At 36.4% G+C, this 18,087-nt stretch overlaps 3 protein-coding genes across 5 annotated transcripts in view; all 3 read right to left on the reverse strand.

Moving 5' to 3' along the window:
* Positions 1-18,087, reverse strand: part of LOC147555152 (protein ACCELERATED CELL DEATH 6-like) — a 53,003-nt gene that overhangs the window by 9,799 nt on the left and 25,117 nt on the right. The window lies entirely within an intron of this gene.
* On the reverse strand, positions 389-3,300 carry LOC147555154 (DNA-directed RNA polymerase V subunit 7-like). The gene is made up of 2 exons (XM_086661679.1): positions 3,214-3,300; positions 389-1,067 (listed from the first exon to the last, which is right to left on the reverse strand). The coding sequence occupies exon 2, from the start codon at positions 1,054-1,056 to the stop codon at positions 529-531; it is 528 nt and encodes a 175-aa protein (XP_086517805.1). The 5' UTR covers positions 1,057-1,067; positions 3,214-3,300; the 3' UTR covers positions 389-528.
* LOC147555155 (uncharacterized) lies at positions 4,596-16,585 on the reverse strand. Of its 2 annotated transcripts, none has more exons than XM_086661660.1 (20): positions 15,387-16,585; positions 14,996-15,251; positions 14,504-14,609; positions 14,267-14,408; positions 13,777-14,041; positions 12,844-13,208; positions 12,565-12,638; positions 11,323-11,467; positions 9,843-10,032; positions 9,419-9,659; positions 8,302-8,763; positions 7,794-7,851; positions 7,414-7,501; positions 6,908-6,982; positions 6,547-6,630; positions 6,217-6,360; positions 5,885-5,966; positions 5,631-5,710; positions 5,491-5,545; positions 4,596-4,955 (listed from the first exon to the last, which is right to left on the reverse strand). In XM_086661660.1, the coding sequence occupies exons 1-20, from the start codon at positions 15,664-15,666 to the stop codon at positions 4,890-4,892; spliced, it is 3,258 nt and encodes a 1,085-aa protein (XP_086517786.1). In that variant the 5' UTR covers positions 15,667-16,585; the 3' UTR covers positions 4,596-4,889. The 2 variants fall into 2 exon arrangements, with proteins under 2 accessions (XP_086517786.1, XP_086517787.1); XM_086661661.1 differs by having other exon boundaries at positions 14,267-14,404; positions 14,500-14,609; positions 15,387-16,528.

Raw genomic sequence — 18,087 nt, forward strand, 5'->3', positions numbered from 1 at the left:
CAAGAATCAATAAACAGAAAAACACTTTAATCTTGACATATAAACATACTTTAACTAAGTTGGACTAAATATCCATTATAATTATTATTTTGGCTTAAAATCCTATATTAATATTAGGGTGGACTAAATGTGTGTTTAGGGGTAGATTTTTTGACTAGAAACCTAAAATTCCAACAAACAATTGGGTGGTCCAGTTGGTCAGAAGTCAAGACCATCCTTGTACTGCTCCATGGTCTACTATGCCTGAGAGGTTAGGAGTTTAGTTCAATCTTCACCCCTCATGTATATACATAGGCTGAGCTGAGGGGGTGACCTAGTATGCGGGCGAATGATCAATAGAATCATCAATTATATATCAGCAGAAGGATCAAACAAAAGACACTACTTATCTACCAAGAGAGAAACATTTCATTTCATTACATTCAATTCCATAGACTTCAGTTCCAACTTTTACTGTTTACATGGTTCAGCTCCAAGATCATTTTAGACAGACATATAGTGGTGGATTGCATATTTTGAACAATACTACTAAACAGGTCCAAGATAATCACCTTCCAAGCTGCCCAAAATCTGAAACTCCCTATCACTTTCGATCCATTTCGTGCCTAGAACCATAAACCGAATCTCGACATCCTTCTCAATCTTCGAAAGCTTATCATTCAAGAAGATCGGGTTTTCACCTGGGACATGGTGATAATCTGCCATCTTCTGAGCTGCAAGATATACTTTCTCGATAGGTCCACAAGTAAGGAAAACCCCTTGCTTCAGGATCTTGTGAACGACACCCTTTAAGATTTCTCCCTTGAAAGGTTTGAAAGTGATGCAATTAAAGACTACAGGGAATAGCACATCACCCGAGTCTTGCCTCACTTTCCCTTCGCCTATGCTCGTCAAGGTAGTTGGGGCGACAAAATAGCCGTGATCATTTGTAGCTTTGCGATTCGTGAAGTCTTCGAGTAGACGAACGATGATGGCTCTTTGAAGAAGAAGACTCTTGCCATCTAGCTGGTCGGGGGGGATCACGACATTCCAGGGCAATTCCACCTTGAGATACATAGTTGCTAAACCTATTCATAAGAGAAAATGGGTTAGATCTAAGAAGTCTTCACGACTCAAATAGAAGCAAAATTATCAACTAGTTATTGAACTCAGACCGGTGTTCTACCTTACATGCTTGAAGTATCGTATATGAGGCTGTTCAGGCCATATATGCTAGTTGCACGATTATTTACTTCGGAAAGGTGAATGAATATAGAAAATACTGTGCAATACAATAAAGACCTACTCAACCAAAGTAGAATCTATGGCATAGCTAACATAGAATCCCTACTGTCGGTGAAGACTAAATAAGAAAAGTATCTCGGCAATGATTTTCATCTGCTCGAGAAGAATAAGAACCCTAGAAGGAAGTAAATATGAAGCTGGAATCTGCTTCCATTTCCCCAGAGATGGACTAGTTTCTAGCTTTCCAGAGCATGACGTCTAACTCTAAGTGATTCCGTTTTCCTAAAGATGGCCCGATTCATGACGAGATACCAGCCAATGTCCAACATAAATGATAAACCCATGACTAGAAAAGGGTGAGAAACTATACTCTAAGGGATGAATAACAGTACGGTAATTGATAAGTGCATTAATACCAACCCTAAGTTTCATTATAATTTTCTAGTTTTAGCGATGTAATCGTTCAAATCATCAATAGAATCTAAGATTAAGACATGTTCTGACTGATCATTTTCGGGTTGCTTCGATTTAAATGAAGTTAACAGGAAAAAGAACTAAAAGATCCCCAGGAATTCAAACATATTTTAGTATGACATCAAACCCTAAATTGATATTAATACATTGCTAGATCTAAGATGAACTATTTCTAAGGTTATATAATTATAAATAATGAGGGTTATTAATCATGTTAAAAATGGACTTTGAACACTTAAATGAAAGCAATTAGGAGTAATTATCATACGGAAAATATAATTATAAACAATGAGGGTTATTAATCATGTTAAAAATGGACTTTGAACACTTAAATGAAAGCAATTAGGAGTAATTATCATACGGAAAACACAGAAACAAACAGAATCAAAATTCATCAGAGCAAATGGGTTAGACCTATGAACGTCTTCACCATTCAGCTAGAAGCAAATCATCAAATAGTTATTGAACTCGGACTGTCGCTCCACTTATACGCTTCAAGTACCATATATTGTATGTATATGAGGCAAATCAGGACAAATATAGTAGGTGCATGATATTTTACTTCGTTAAAGGTGAGTGAACATAGGAAATACTATCGGTGACGACGAAATAAGAAAAGTATCTTGGCGATGATTTTCATCTGCTCGAGAAAAATAAGAACCCTAGTAGGAAACAAATATGACACTGAAATCTAATTTCGTTTCACCAAAGATGGACTAGTTTCCGGCTTTCCGTAGCGTGGCGTCTAAATGATTCTGTGATTCTAAAGAGTAAAGACAGTCTGATTTATGACGAGTTACCGGGCGACACGCAACATAACCCATAACTAGGAAAGGGTGAGAAACTATAGTCTAATGTGTGAATAACAGTATGGTAAGTGCATTAATATCAACCCTAAGTTTCATCAACTAGGCCACGTTAACGTATATATAGTGCTGATACTAATACATTACTAAGATCTAACATGAACATTTCTAGGTTAATTTCTGTGTATATACTGTAAACAAGGATAGTAATTAATCATGCTAGAAGTAGACTTTGAATACTTGAATAAACTATGAACAGGAGTTATTGTCATACAGAAAACAAACAGAATCAAAACTCCGAATTGATTCATACCCACATCAAGAAATTGAGACAAGAGAAATGGGTTTATACAAATTTTGGAATTTGAGTTTACTTGCTATAAAATGCATTTAGAAATTAAGTCCATAACCCTAGAAGAACCACAACTGAACTATGAAAAGAAGAAATGATGAGTGATTCCAGTTAGAAGACAACAATCATAATATTAAACCCTAGATTGGATTAAGGCAATTGCGTCGGAAGAAAAAAACAAAATCAGATGAGTAACAAATAAAATAGAACCCAAAGTGATTTGAACAAATTAAGAACAATGTGTAAACCTAAAAGGGTGTTAGAAGCTTGGAAAAGGGTAAGAGTAACACATGCAAGGAAATCAGCATGAAACAAATGTACAGAGAGAGAGAGAGAGAGTTAGAGAGAGAAAGAGACCTGAAGAAGAAGAAGGATGAGCAGTAGTAAAGGGTTAGAGAGAGAAATTGGTCGTCGTCTTCTCTTCTTCTTTGCTTTTTTTGTTTACAGACAGTCGTTGAACTGAATTATATTCCCCAGTACTATTAGTAATTTGGGCTTGGTGTCGGATGGACTAGTATTAAACTCTAGGCCAAATAGTTGGGCCATTTTAGAGACGTCCTTACAAGTATTAAAAGCGCCTCTTTAGGCGCCTTTAAAACTTCCTCGACTTTTTTCTCATCCGTTGCCTCATGGCTCACATGACATTTCTTTTTTTTGCATCCATGAAAAAGTCCAACAAGTTTGGACTGTTTGAGATCTAAGTGGAAGTCAGTTGTCCACCAAAAAAGTGAGAATATCGCTCGGTTAACTTGAAGATATAGACCATTGGAATTATTTGGACATAAATAATGTAGTTGAGCTTTAGCCCACTATCTAGTTGGGCTATAGGTCCGGTCTTGTTTGAGTTTGAGTATGCGGTTATTGAGCTTATTACATCTATGATGTATCAATGCCAAATGTAACGACTAACGTAGATCGTAGTCGACTTCCAAAAAAAAAACTTGAAGATATAGACCGTTGATTTTGTTTAGTTGGTGTCTAACTTTGGGTTTTAGGTTTTTCAGCTGCCCTCTAATGACTTCTCTCTCTTTAACCTTGCCACCTTCAACCGAATATCTCATCCCTTAATCTCCTTCAACCTTTCCTTTCAGTCAGGGCCGGCCCTAGCCCAAAGCCACCAAAGCGGTGTCTTTAGGCCTCCAACTTGATAAGGCCTCCTGATTACGTTTGTAGGGTTATTTTACTCCTTTTATGCAATAATCAGCATTTAAAATGGACTGGTTGATTGGTTCGATGACTTGTGTTAAGGGCCCCAAAATTATAAATGGCTTAGGGCTTCTTAGGACATAGGACCGGCCCTTCCTTTCACTTTCTCCTCTCAAATTCTTACTAACAAATTACTCAAACCCAACATTTTAATTGACAATTTCTATTCAAAGCTTGTAGGTCACAGTGTGTCACCCACCCATGACTCATTGGTCAAATCTTACTTCAAATTTGATATACATAGTCGTTAAACCTACTCAGAAGAGAAAATAAGTTAGTTCTAAAACGTCTTCACGGTTCAAGTAGAAGCAACTTATCAAAGAGTTATTGAACCCCGACAGTCGTTTTACTAAATAACAAAAGTATCCCGCCAATGATTTTCATCTGCTCCAGAGATATAAGAACTCTAGTAGGAAGTATATATGACACTGGAATCTACTTTCATTTCCTCAAGGATGGACTAGATTCTATCTTTCCCAAGTGTGAAATTAATAGGAAAAAAGAAGTAAAAGATCCCCACGAATTCAAACATATTTTATTTAAGACAACAAGCATAACATTAAACCCTAAATTGATATTAATACATTGCTAGATCTAAGATGAACTATCTCTGAGTTTATATAAACAATGTGAGTTATTACTTTAAGAAACACATAGGTTACAGCCTCAAATCTCTCCTTCTGCTTCAACATGATTTATTAGGTAACAAATGGACTCTATATCTCTAAATATTTACTGCAGATATTCTGGTCATAATGTCACATAAGCTGCTCTAAGAATGATATTGCATAATGAGTTGCTGGATTAACTTGACTTCGCTTGCCCTTTCATGTTTCTGTAAGAGGTTGAAAATAAGGATGGTTCAATGCATCATCAACGCCCAAACGATCCTCCTGCAATTCAAAGTACTTGTGGTATTTGAGTTAATCCACTGCATATGTTGCTCACTCTAACTACATTTTAGTCGGAGAAAATCTAGATGAAGCTAGACTTGACGATTGGGCAAAATCCACATCCTCGGCAGATTTCACAATTTCTTGGGAACCTTCACTGGAACAATTTAACCTTTTGTCTAGGTTTTGCACGTTGCAGTGCCCTAAACTGAATGAAGGTTGATAGTTTCAGACAACAGCGCAATCTTGTGTAGCGTCCTTATTCATATATTGATTCAAATCCTTCAAAAAAACTAAAGGTGTCAAGTGGACCGGGCTACCAGAGCCCGACCAAGGAACAGGCCCAGGCTGAGCCACTGCTCCCAGTTTGTGGGCCGAGGCCGGCTGGTCCCTCCACTAGATGAAACAGCCATAACCTACTAGATTCTCTGGCCTTAGCACTGCATACGCTTGTATACCATAAAAGAAAAATAGAAACTGATAGTGTTCACGCTTCATGATTCACATATAGAAGCTGGAAGATCTTAAGACTTACAGGATCCCAAAGTAAAAGTTGGCGTACCAACCGCATGGCCCAAATATCTGGGAACCTGCATAATGTCGATCAAGCTTAGTATAGGTCTGTTGGAGAGCAACTTAACAGAAATAAGGTGATTACAAGCATCAAAATCTAACCCCAGTTTTAGAGGATCTCTGTTCTTCACTTGATTCAAGAAATATTCTTCAGAGCACTTCCACGAAGCTGGTCTGCCACTCTTGATTCCAAAAGATACCAATTTATATATCACACGCCCTTGGGGCTATTTCTTGAAGTTTAAATTAATAACATCGAGAACTATTTTTCATTACATACTTATTACCAAAATCTTCATGCTAGGTGTAAACTATGGATGTGCCAACATGACTTAGATAATAAAAATGGTTCTTACTTGATCCTTTGCATCTCTATTGTGATGACGTTTTGACGAGGTCCCAGGAATCAAGATACACATTTCCATGAACGATCTTAATCTGACACCATAACAAATGAAAACTATGAGTTTCCATCAGAAACAGTTTATCGGGAGGGGGATCCTGAACTTGTGCAGACTAGCATGTTCTTAATGGAAAGCAAGTGATGGCTTCAGTTTCAGTACATTAGCCGGGTGAACTCCTTTCAGTGTCCAGAAATTGAGAATTTTTCAATGCGGTTAACCTAAGAACCTAAAACAGTAACATATCCGTTTATTCTTACAAATTAGTTCACAAGGACATGACTCACTTATAAGCAAGCTCCTTCGTGTCTTCATTCCAACCTTCAAGATGCGGATCTAACAGAGCACGGGTTCGAGGATTTATCTGAAATACATGAGGTGAGCCTAATATAAGCTCTAGCATTACCACACCAACACTCCACATATCATACCTACAAAAAAAAATAAGTTGCGACGGTAAGAGAAACGTACAAACAAGTGAATGCATAAGAAACCATAAAAGTGAAACGAACTGTTTACATTTTATATGGTAAGCTAAGTTGACTACAATAATAACTTTTAATATTCAAATTACAATATAACGCTCTTAACAGTCGACGAGAAAAGCTCTGACATACTTAAGTGTTATGTTTCTGGGCTCCTGGAACCATTTGGCATTAAGTAGAGCTTCTGGAGCAGTATACTCGTGTGTCTGTTCAAGTCTGAAAGTGGAAGAAAGAAAAAAAAATTCCATAAGACAAAGAGATTAAACACAACCACTAAAGACTTCATTACTTCATTATAGAAGGCCAAAACAAAGTCGAAAAAAAAAGCCAAGAGTAGAAATGAACCTTTCGCTAAAAGTACCAAAAGTAAAAGTCTATAACTGATTTAAAGCTCTACAAGTTTTATTTTTCACTTCTCTTTTATCTTGTTTTATACAATCACATAAGATACAGTTTATGCACAAATAGCTATTACTAAGGAAACAATTCATACCTTGAAGGTCCATTTGACCCATACATATGTTTGACTGTGAACTCGTCCACTGCACTACCGAAGTCAATAATGCGCCTGAAAGAAAAGAAGATTATGATCTAGTCGGCATCTTTAGAACATCAAAAATATCTAAATGTTAATTGCTGGAAGGCCCAGAATGTGACTCGTAAACCAAAGCAGCCCGTCAACAAATTGTCTTAGGAAAGAATGGCCATGGTGACCCTTGCAACTACTAAAGGTTTGTAAGCCAAAGAAATTTATCATTTTACATACAAAAACCGCATGTCTTCAGCTTACTCAATTGTGTAAAAAGTCAACATGGCTTCAGCAGTTCAGCCTACTGGGAGTATTGTGCTCAAACTCGACCGAGTGACTAGCCTAGAACGTGAAGAATAAACAATGATTGGTACACGGTGCACTTGCCAATTATACCTTCCTATCAACATATACAAAAAAGTAAACCAAATAATGAAATACATTCTGAGGAATCAAAAAAATGTACATACATTTTCATAATTTGGTGCTTATCTCCGGTTGGGACTCCTTTCAGGCATCTTCCTGTTTCCTCATCTTCAAAGCATATCACCATGTTCTCTATCAAAAGAAACATATAAACAATCTGTTTGGGTTGGAATCAAGGTCAACGTTAAAGATGTAATATGGCCTATGAGAAAATAATGGTCTCTCTCAGTGAGCACCAACCCGGCACGCCCATTACCTCCAGGTTCCACCTGGTCAGGTTTTTGTCCAATTAGCAGAGTATCTGATAAGCTACAAAAACGAGCCTTGAATAATATTGGGGAACTAAATCACATTTTAGCAGTATTTATGGTATTTTCCTGCGTTAAATGCCGATGGGACAAAAAATGAAGAACTATTATCTCACCAGGTTTAATGTCCCTGTGGGTGATCTTGCGGTCATGACAGGACTTGAGAGCCATTAGCTGGAGCACAACAAAACAGATATTAAGTATTAAGTATTAACCAAAAAGTGTCTTAATAATTTGTACTGAACTACAAAAATTAACAGAAGTTACGTGAATGATTGATGACTCTGCCTACTATCACTGTCTTGTTAATTCAACTGAGCTGATTATCCTAATACTACTAATACAAGATATTGCACGGACAATTCTCTACCTTCTAAGCTCATGTCAACAAATTGAAGAATACACAAAGATTCAACACCATATACTAAGTAAAAGCTTATCCTTTTTCTTTTTCTTAAAAACTTTCGCATCTCAGACAATAAAAGATCAGGTTATATAGACAAATGACAAATACAAATACGGCCGCCTACGCAAATGAAAATTTACCTGACCATAGAACTGGAGAGAAAGAAGTAGAAGGAAGAAAACATACAATTGAAGGTGAAGAATCTTACACGGACATACCAATTGCCATATAAGGTTTCGCATTTCCTCCTTTCCTACTTCTGTTGTCCTCAGCCACTTCCACCACATAGATGGCCGCAGTAGCTGAATCTTTTGAACTTCTTCACCCTTTCCTTGACCAGTGCCATCCGTTGTATACATCAACTTTGACAAGGACATACCTTCATTCCGGAAAACAAGCCATATTTCTTTTGACTGAGACTCAAAAGACTCTATATACCTAGCTATATGCTTCAGACCTTCTTCATCCTCAATTTTATGTGTAGTGAAATTTTCTTTTTGACATCGAATTGACTCGTTCATGTCAAAGAGATCACAGCTACCATATTGTGTTTCTCCAGAGAATGATTTTGGTGATCCTGTAGCTAGCTGGCCTTCAAGAGATATAGAGGCATTCAAGAAAACTTCCCCAAAGTACCTTTCCCGCAATCCACTTAGATAAACAATGTTCCCTTTCTCCACCTGTCTTTAGAAATGTAGTGCAATAAGTTTTCGAAGATTCAATCACATGAAGTATATGATACCTACCATTTCATCAAAAAGATTATTTGCAATCATAAACTCATGAGCTGGACACTGTTGAAGACATTATTTGTGTTCATGGTTTCTTAGTAAATGATAACCATGGGTTAAGCATAAAATACAACTTCAGAGTAAAATATAGAACTGCCAATCGATCGATTCATTCCTAATTACTGATTTAACTAGGTACGCACAATAGAGAAGAGGGGGGGGGGGGGGGGGCTATCGTCTTGATAAAGAGAAATGCTCCTTTAAAAAAATTAAAAGCAGTGCTAGCTATAAGATATTTAAGTTCCCTTCTTCCTCCTTCAAAAAAACAGCTTACTGAGTGGGAAGTTTGCGCGAAAAAAAAAAGTAACAACTTTTGCATATGCATCACAAAAGACTAAATATTAGCATTTGATGTTCGAAGTAACCCGTTCAATTCTGATGAACTTAAAGAACATTTGAGTTCGAGCTTTACAAAAATTAGGTCACGTGATCCTACAAATTGTTTTTAGTCGTACAGAAATTTGAAGAGTTGGAGCAACAATCATACGAGAAAGTTACATGCACTAAAACTTCTTTAAAAAAAGGTGTGTCTGAATTAACTTACCATAATGCGTTTTAAAATGAACAGGTTGCCGTTGTCAGGACCAGTATCACAATTATGATTCGATGAGTTAGTTTCTGAACTCGTGTTATACTCATTTGGCTCAAGAAAAAAATTATTGACTGCGTAATTCTCTTTTAAGTGGATCTTATTCTGACTGTCACCATCTTGGGAACAATTCCAGTGAAAAGCCAACCAAACATCACCAAATGCTCCGCGTCCGAACCTTCTTTTCAGTACATACCTAATAACAAGAAGATTTAGTAAAAATGAGAACCATTCGCAAGAGAATTACACAACGCAACAATGAAGCAAATAAAATACAGACAAACATTGGATAGTACAGATCTCTGAAACACTCAATGAATTCATATGGGATCTTCGAAGACAAGTAAATGCAACATAGAACATAAGATGAAAAGTTTACCTTGAGTTAGGTGTTTCATATCCAAATGACTCGGAAGAATTTGAATTATCATTCGTAAAAGGAATGGACTCGAGCAACCCAAGAAAGCTAGCAAAACCTTCAGGATTTATGCATTGACCATTCTCTTCCTTGATATCCATTCCAAAATTGAAGCACAAATTTCTGTCAGTATACAAATTTATAGGACCACCTGAAAAATATTCAGACAGTCAGCCCAGTTAATATACCTTAATGTGTTATGTACAGAAACACACACATACATAGACAAGATTCACAACCATGAGAGGAACTCGACCGTGCTACTCCGCCATTTTCTAGCAAACTAGGTATGACCTATAAGTTATATAAGTAATATCCTCGCTTATCGACAATATGTTTCCTTGAAAGGAAGGTAAGCTGTTAACTGTCTGCCAAATTTCAACAACCGAACAATAGATTTCAGAGATCACTCTCTTGTCCATACCCCATACGTATTGCAGAATTTACACTGTAATTAAGAAAGGCATGTAAACAATGAAAACACTTTTCAAATAAATCTAAGAATTTGACAATCTAGCGAGTTCTACAACTTACATCCTTCGTGGGGAACTGGGGCACTTCACTAAGTTAACTAAACATAGCATTTTCTTAGAGTTTGCTTCTACAACTTGTGTTTAGTAAGCTATTGGATAACCCAATTCTAAATTTCTTAGTTTAAGTAATCTCTTCCTCGACCTCCAAATTTTTCGCATTTTAAGATTAAAATATATGGTGCATGCTGCGTGCACAAGGTTATTGAAGAGGACATGAGAAAAATAATATACAGGAGCCGTCATAAATACCTCGGCGACATGAACGAATATAATAAAGTTATAATCAGGGGCGGAGTCAGGAATTGACAATGGGCCGGGCTGAAATTAAAGTCAGTAATATTATGTGAAAATAAAGTAATTAAGTTTGGTTACCAGAATCTTAAGGTCTACTTGGTTTGCGTACAACTAATCAAAAGTGCGAATATTTTTCTTCAATCAGATGGACCAAATTTAATAGCGGGAAAATTGATTATCTCTATTCGATGAAGAAGAAACTCTTTTTTATTTTTATTTTGAGAAATCGACTAGGAAATTAGAGTATGGTTATGCTTTTCAAGAAGAAACTGTTTATAGAGAAATAGAGAGAAGAAATTAGAACCAGTGGAGAAGTAAGAGGGTCAATATCAATATAGAAACCAATGTGAAAGTGAAAAAATAAGGTAAAGAAAAACACAGGCTGGAGGGGTCGATCGAGCAATTAGGGTTATTGAGATGCACGCTCAACCATCTCTCCTAAACCGGCTCAAATGATGGCAAAGCCTTTCTATTACTTATTAAACATATGACCCGGGCTGCAGCCTGGTGTAGCCCACTAATACCTTCGCCCCTGGTTATAATCTATAACAAAAATACATAGACTACAAGTAAAAGAGTTTAAGCGGAATCAATAAGAAAGTAAGTTTACTTACTAGAAAATTGTGCGAAGGGCTCAGATAAAGCCTGTGACTGGTGAATAACTTCATCTTCCAACACCTCTTTTTGAGATCCAAAAATAGCATCCTTGTTTTCATTAAGATTCTCAGATAAGTAAAAGCAATCTTGTGTTCCTTCAACCTAAAGCAGAAGGAGAACAAAAGACAACAGTACAAAATCACGAAACTTTTAATTAGAACTGCCTATATATAATCAAGAACAAAAATCCTAAAAATGTACGTAGAAATATATAATACGGCTTACATTGTTTATTCTATTAAGTGCCTCATGGTTCATATCTACCATCTACATTCTTAAATTTAAATGTGACATGGTCAGCATACAAAAACTAGTCCCACACAATCCCAAGCTACGACTTCAATTGCAATGCATGTTTTACCGTATTACTATCTCAATTCAAGAAAGAAATAATATAAAAGTTTGAATATCGAAAAGAGGATAATAAGCATATACCAAGTTAAATACATAACTTAACCAACGAATACTGGTTAAGAACTACACATTTACATATATGTTATAACCATATAAGATGATTCTTGACGACTCAAATAACATAATAATGACAATAAAATTCTATTCACCTTTCTTCAAACAAATTTAGCGCATGACAACAATTTCAATTAACTCTAAACTGAACGAGTACACACTTCCCTTGACAGATCTAAGCAAAACATGCGTGAATGTGACGAAGTAAAGAGTGCACCTAGATTAGTATATGAGAATAGATGCAGTCGAAGAAAACCAAATGTATTCTCGGGAGTTCTTTTCCCTCGAAGTGATAATAAAAGTGAAATGATTAAAGACATAATAGAACAAGATGGAGCCGCTTCATAGTTAATTACGGAATGACGAACAAAAAGGATTCAAGGTGAAGAAACGAATGAAAATACACCTGCAGTTCTAAGATAAGACCACTGATTGAAAGAGGAACAAAAAACTCCATGAAATCTAGTATTTCTTCCCCAAGTATTGCACTTCTACCCACTTTTTTTTAGCTCCAACTGAACATAAGAAATTGACTGTAGCACAAACTAGAAACCTATGCTCACTATTAGGGTTAGAAAAACCCTTCTGCAGAAAACATATTGCTACATATAAAAAGGAAAGATTTTTAATTGCTAACTATAAGCACGAAAGGTAAGTAAAACTTTTCGGAAGGTAACAAAAATCACATGATAGTCAAAGATTTCGGCTACACTAACTTCATTCATTCTTACCAATAGCCTGTTAAAAGTTGTCATAACCCGATGAGCATAAGCCACTGGAACAAGACCAGAATTGATAGCTTCAGCTGCAGAGAGGTGACATACAATTAACTCAGTGAACATGGATCTTGACCAAAATTTTCAGGGTAAACAGAGCAAAACACGACTTCAAACTAATATCATTCCAACAAATTGCTCATTTTTGTGACGAACAGAACTGAAACTACCTCGAAACTTGTTACTTTGAAAAGTCAAACTTCAGACTCGAAAATATTAAAGGAATGATGTTACCTGAATCAGTGATGCTCAGCTTCTGCAGTCGACCTGAGGATGAAATGCTTCCGTCTCCACCAGATGTTTTCTTAAGTGGAGTCCGGGAATAACTAGTTGATCTTAAAGGAACCACAACAGCTGCCAGGTTATCCATACTGCCTTCCTCAAAAGCAGTGCTTACAATACAATCAGCTAAAGAATACATGCCTGATGTCAAGTTCTCTTGCTTTTCACTGCGCTTTTTGTGTGCATCCCACAGTAGATCACAGATATCCTGTGTGGTTATCTTTTCAAACACACCGTCAGATGCAGCAACAAGGTAGCTATCGTTGGCAGTTAAAGGTTGCCAGTCTGTCACCTCAGGAGCAGATATAACCCCATAACTGTCAATAAACCAGAATCCAGATGAAGAATGTTAGATCTTTTCCAAATTTTAACTGTGATAAAAATATTGTTTTACAATAAAATATAAGTTTTCAGGAGCTACAGAACATGCAAGGATTGTAATGAATTTGTGTAGGATGCAACTATGGGGGCAGAACAGATTGAATCCAATAATTGGACTCCCTCCTTCATTCGGGATTGCGCGATATTTAATTTGGGCCAGGATGTCGACTCGGGACACTAAGAACCTATGCCTTCCTTCTAACAAGTATACTAGATATCTCAATAGCAAAAGCGGAAGTACAATTAATTGCTGCCTAATACTCCGCTTCCTCAACACCAGGATCATGGAGAAAGGAAGAAAACCAAGACACTGTGGTTCCTTAAGGCTCCGTTTGTCACGTGAGAATTGCTTGTTTCCCACTAAGCTTCCTCGACATCAGTCAAAATTTAAAAGAAAAAGTAACTCTCCGTACTGAATCTGAGTGATTGCTTGTTTTCCTACCTGTAAGAACTTTCTAATACGAGAAATGGAAGTAAATTACTTTCTCAAGTTAAGAAGTACACCTTTTAAACGACACGTCCCCAATAGCTCTGGACACAGCTAGCTCACCATTCACTCGGTGCACACCGTTCCACTCAGCAACATAGCCCCCAGCAGCTTCCACTCGGGATCTTTCATCAACCCTATCTGGATGATGGTCTCTAGTTAGCTCTTTGACAGAAAGATGCTTCCAGCCATCGGAGCTTCTTCCTTTGAAATTTTCATATTTCCTTATAGAAGACATATCATTATTGCGCCTTCTCTCCCTGTACAACTTTTTCATAGTGTCTGCAATTAATAAGTGTTAGTGAACCAAAACCAACTCACCTTTCTCCAACTTTCAAGTGGAAGTAAATAGAAGAATAGTGAAAACATTAAAGCATACTATTTTGAAGGGCATGCAGCAACACATATTGTGTTTAACCATAAAGAGTAGAAAGAGAAATTGCAGGACACGAGATTAATATGCATTGAACTGATATATAAACTGAAAACTTAGCCAAGTATCCAAACCTTTAATCTCCTTAGAAGAATGAAATCTTTCAGAACATAAAAGAGCCTTTGAGTCTCCAATATTAGCAACTAATATTTGACCATCAACGATGAGAACAATGGTAGCAGTAGATCCAGAATTCAAATTGTTTCTGAAAGCTTCCTAAAAAAAATGAAAGTTCTCAAATCATGCTGACAGAAAATCAAATGGTAAAGTCACAGAAGGAAGTTCAAACAACTAAGTCAAGTAGAACCTGCCTTAGAAAATGTTGCATCAATATCATGGATTGCCCTCAATAGAGATTCCTTCAAGATTTCCATGTGGAATGATTCATCGAAAATATCAGAAAACATCCACTTAGACCTGTCATTTTAAAAATTGTACCAAAGTTTAGGTACATGTAGTCAATATTAGGCTATTCGTAATCAACCACTGGATCCTATCGTAACTCTAATAAACCCTGTACCATTCCACATTCCACACTCCACAAAGTTAATCCTATGCATCAAGATTATCTGTAAAATACTTAGACTATGAGATAAGAGTATACAAAAACAGCACACAAAATTGCGAAACGTACAGCAAAGAATAGCCACACTACAGCAACTCAAGTTTCAATTACGAAGTTCATGGATTCAATCAATGAAACATTCTTGCCATTACGTAATTACTTTCTAACAAAAATCACTAGTAATTAGTTCGGATCATGCTAATAAAAACAAAGTTATAAAAAATGGAAGAAGGAGCACCTTCGAAGATCCAAATGATGGTGTTTCCATTCATCGTGATTAAGACCTCGAAAAACAACATCCAATTCTCCTTTATACAACAATTTTCCAGTTGTTTTCTTCAGTGCAGCAGAATATATGTTATCAAGAAGAAAATATACATGCAGAAAGAAGTACTCTAATAGTAGTTGTGAAGCCATCTCACTAGCTTCAGCACCATTATGACCATCAAAAACTGCTACAATTCCCACTGTAACCTCCTTCAATCCAGTTCTCCCTAGATAAACAACCAATTACAAATCATACAAAATATTTTTTACCCATAATATGTATTTCAATCACTGTTCAATTGAACTAATTTTCCACTAAAATAAAAATAATCAACAAATTGGGGATGAAATTGGGTTATTACCAGGAAAGGGGATCCTGAAATCAAGTGCACAAAAGGTACGATCTTCCTGGTACTTTCTTCTTCCTTGAAGAATAGCAGATTGACAGTTCTCAGTTTGCCATTGGAAAGCTTCTTCATTTGAGAGAGACCAACGTGGGCATTTTGGGGATTGAAAAACAGCTGGTGCACCACCTTCTTTGTACACCATCAAACAAGTTGAGGATTCCCCATGAGAAGAATCAATGAAGGAAACTAGAAGAAACCCTAATAAGATTAACAGGAATTTGAATTCTCTGATCATCTATTTGTCTGTTTATTTCATGAAATTAGAACCTGAAAAACCTTTTTCTCACTTGATGCTTCTCTATTCTGAGCTAATCGCCCAAGTCTATGTAAGAATTGAACATAAAAGAAAAACTTTAATTCATCAGGTAAAAAAACTTGTTAGAGTGAGAAAATTTAGAGAGAGAGAGAGAATCATGTGAAGATGATGAACTAGGTCATTTTTTCGCGGGTAATCCACTCTCCCTGGCAACAAAGTGGTTAGTCGCACCCAAGAGAAATGTTATTCACACCCAAAGAAATATCCTTGAAAAACAACTCATTCCCATCTCCTTCTGGCTTCCACCATTCAAAATGAGTCCACTGATCCATTCCTCAATTCCAATAGACTTGAACCTGATCAATTTTTAACCAGGCACTCGCCATCTATTTTCATTGTTCAACTTTTTTCTAAGGAATCATGTTAGTTGGAGCATATCTAATCTTTCTTTTTACAGCACAAGTATAATTTACGAGCTCCAAAGATGCTCAAAAGTAGCGAAGCAACGGAGACTTACAAAATTATAATATGCAAGTAAACATGCGTGTATACATATTACATATATATATATGTGTGTGTGTGTGTGTGTGTGTATTTTAATCGTTCCTAATCATGTAGTTGAATGAAATAAATAATATTTGTAATGGAGAATATATAGATGTGAGTATATAAGATGAGATACCAGAGCCATTGCTGCTAAATGATGGGAGGAAATCAATAGGTACCCAAGATCGCATTTCTCCTTATCGAGACACAACATCTTCAATATCCAAATCCACCCAAGTAACCGATATTGAAGAAAACATTCAGCTCAAGCTGCAATCATGTTTGTCTATAAGGTAGAAGTATACATTCTTAGTCATTACATATAAATAGTCAAGATTGAGTTTTCCGGCATACGTTAACACTGTAATCAAAAGGCATTTGTATCCAAATGAGCAACAAAGTAGAAACCATTCTTATCCTGAGACCCACTCCAATTCTTAACTACAATGCTTGAAGATAACAGGCACCTGATGCTTTCGTAATATTTGTCTATTTGGCAGAGCAACAGAAGTATAGCATCTTAGCATGTTCTTTTCGTATAAATCATCAAGATGTTTTATTCTGCAAAAGGAGAAACAGTAATCAATTGAAAGCGATGCTATCTTTATTTAAACCGGCAACAAAATAAAGTAGAAAACATTGAGTGTGGAGATTCATGTCGTAGAGTTGCCAACATGGTCCCATCAGGCATTGACAATAACAAGATAAAGAAAATGAGAAGAAAATAGAACCAAAATCTAATTATGGAATGAATTTAACCGGTCTTGTTTAAGTTGAGGCAAGGGATGGTAGTAAATGTGCCATCAACATGGTTTCGTCTCTACTAATTTCGTGACAAACTTCCGATTGGAAAGAGATAACCAGTGTAAATTATTCTAACAGGTCAAGAATCAAGAACTACACCTTCAATGGACTCGGTTTACTTTTCGAACGCAGCTAGCTCACTGCCTAGAAGTATTGGGACACAGCTAGCTGCCTAGCTCACTATTATTGGTGCACAAGAAGTAGCCATCAGTGGCTTCCACCAGAGATATTTCATAATCTCTATCTGGATGGTGGCATCTGGTCAGCTCTTTCCCTAAAAGATGCTTTTAGTCATCAGTACTCCTCTCCTTAAAGTTTTCATACTTTTCTATAATCAGTGTCGCGTCTTCTTCCTCACAATTGCCATTGAACAAAAATAAAATTCACGTATTTGTTAAAATTGTAATTTACAAAATCCCCACATTTGTTGAATGCAAGAGATATATGTCCACATTGAAGAACATATAAATTTTCACAATCATAAGTGCTACAAAGTGTGACTAACGCCAATCGCTCAAGTTACGAGTCTTCTGACATTGAACTAGTATCTAGGTTAAAAACAAAAAAATAAATGGAAACCGTCATTTGACCATAAACTATGAGAACTGGAACTAACATTTGACCATCAACTATGACAACTATATTGGTGATAGTTTCATAATTCAGATTGTGTCTTAGGGTTTCTTACTTGTATTTAATTATAATCAAGTGAGTGGAAAGATACTGATCAAAGAAAAGAAGAAGCATTAATCATGACATAGAATCCAGTAAATGAAAGAGCGACGTACAACTTGCCCTAGAAAATGTACCATTAGTGTCATGGACTACTACCCTATAACGGTTTCTTCATGATTTTCAAGTCAAATAGTATCAATGGATCATCACAATACTCTATCTGCAGCATCATTGTACAGTGGATTTCGTTTCTTTGTGATTAATGTGAACCCAAAAGGGCCAAAACTAATTAAAAACCCCTAAACTTAAGTCTATTTTTGACTAATTAAATCTTGTAATCAGTCTATTTGCATTTGAAATTTCCTAAAACCCTAA

The sequence above is a fragment of the Eschscholzia californica genome, unplaced genomic scaffold (assembly GCF_041429995.1).
Source record: "Eschscholzia californica isolate CP2 unplaced genomic scaffold, dmEscCali1.0.p SCAF_2, whole genome shotgun sequence".
In the NCBI taxonomy this organism is placed as follows: Eukaryota; Viridiplantae; Streptophyta; class Magnoliopsida; order Ranunculales; family Papaveraceae; genus Eschscholzia; species Eschscholzia californica.

Coding starts and splice junctions, on each gene's coding strand:
- LOC147555154 (XM_086661679.1), bottom strand. CDS start 1,056: ATGTATCTCAAGGTGGAATTGCCCTGGAATGTCGTGATCCCCCCCGAC.
- LOC147555155 (XM_086661660.1), bottom strand. CDS start 15,666: ATGATCAGAGAATTCAAATTCCTGTTAATCTTATTAGGGTTTCTTCTA. Junction 5,711..5,884: donor ATAGAGATGCAAAGGATCAA/GTAAGAACCATT, acceptor TTTGGAATCAAG/AGTGGCAGACCAGCTTCGTG. Junction 5,546..5,630: donor AGAGATCCTCTAAAACTGGG/GTTAGATTTTGA, acceptor GACATTATGCAG/GTTCCCAGATATTTGGGCCA.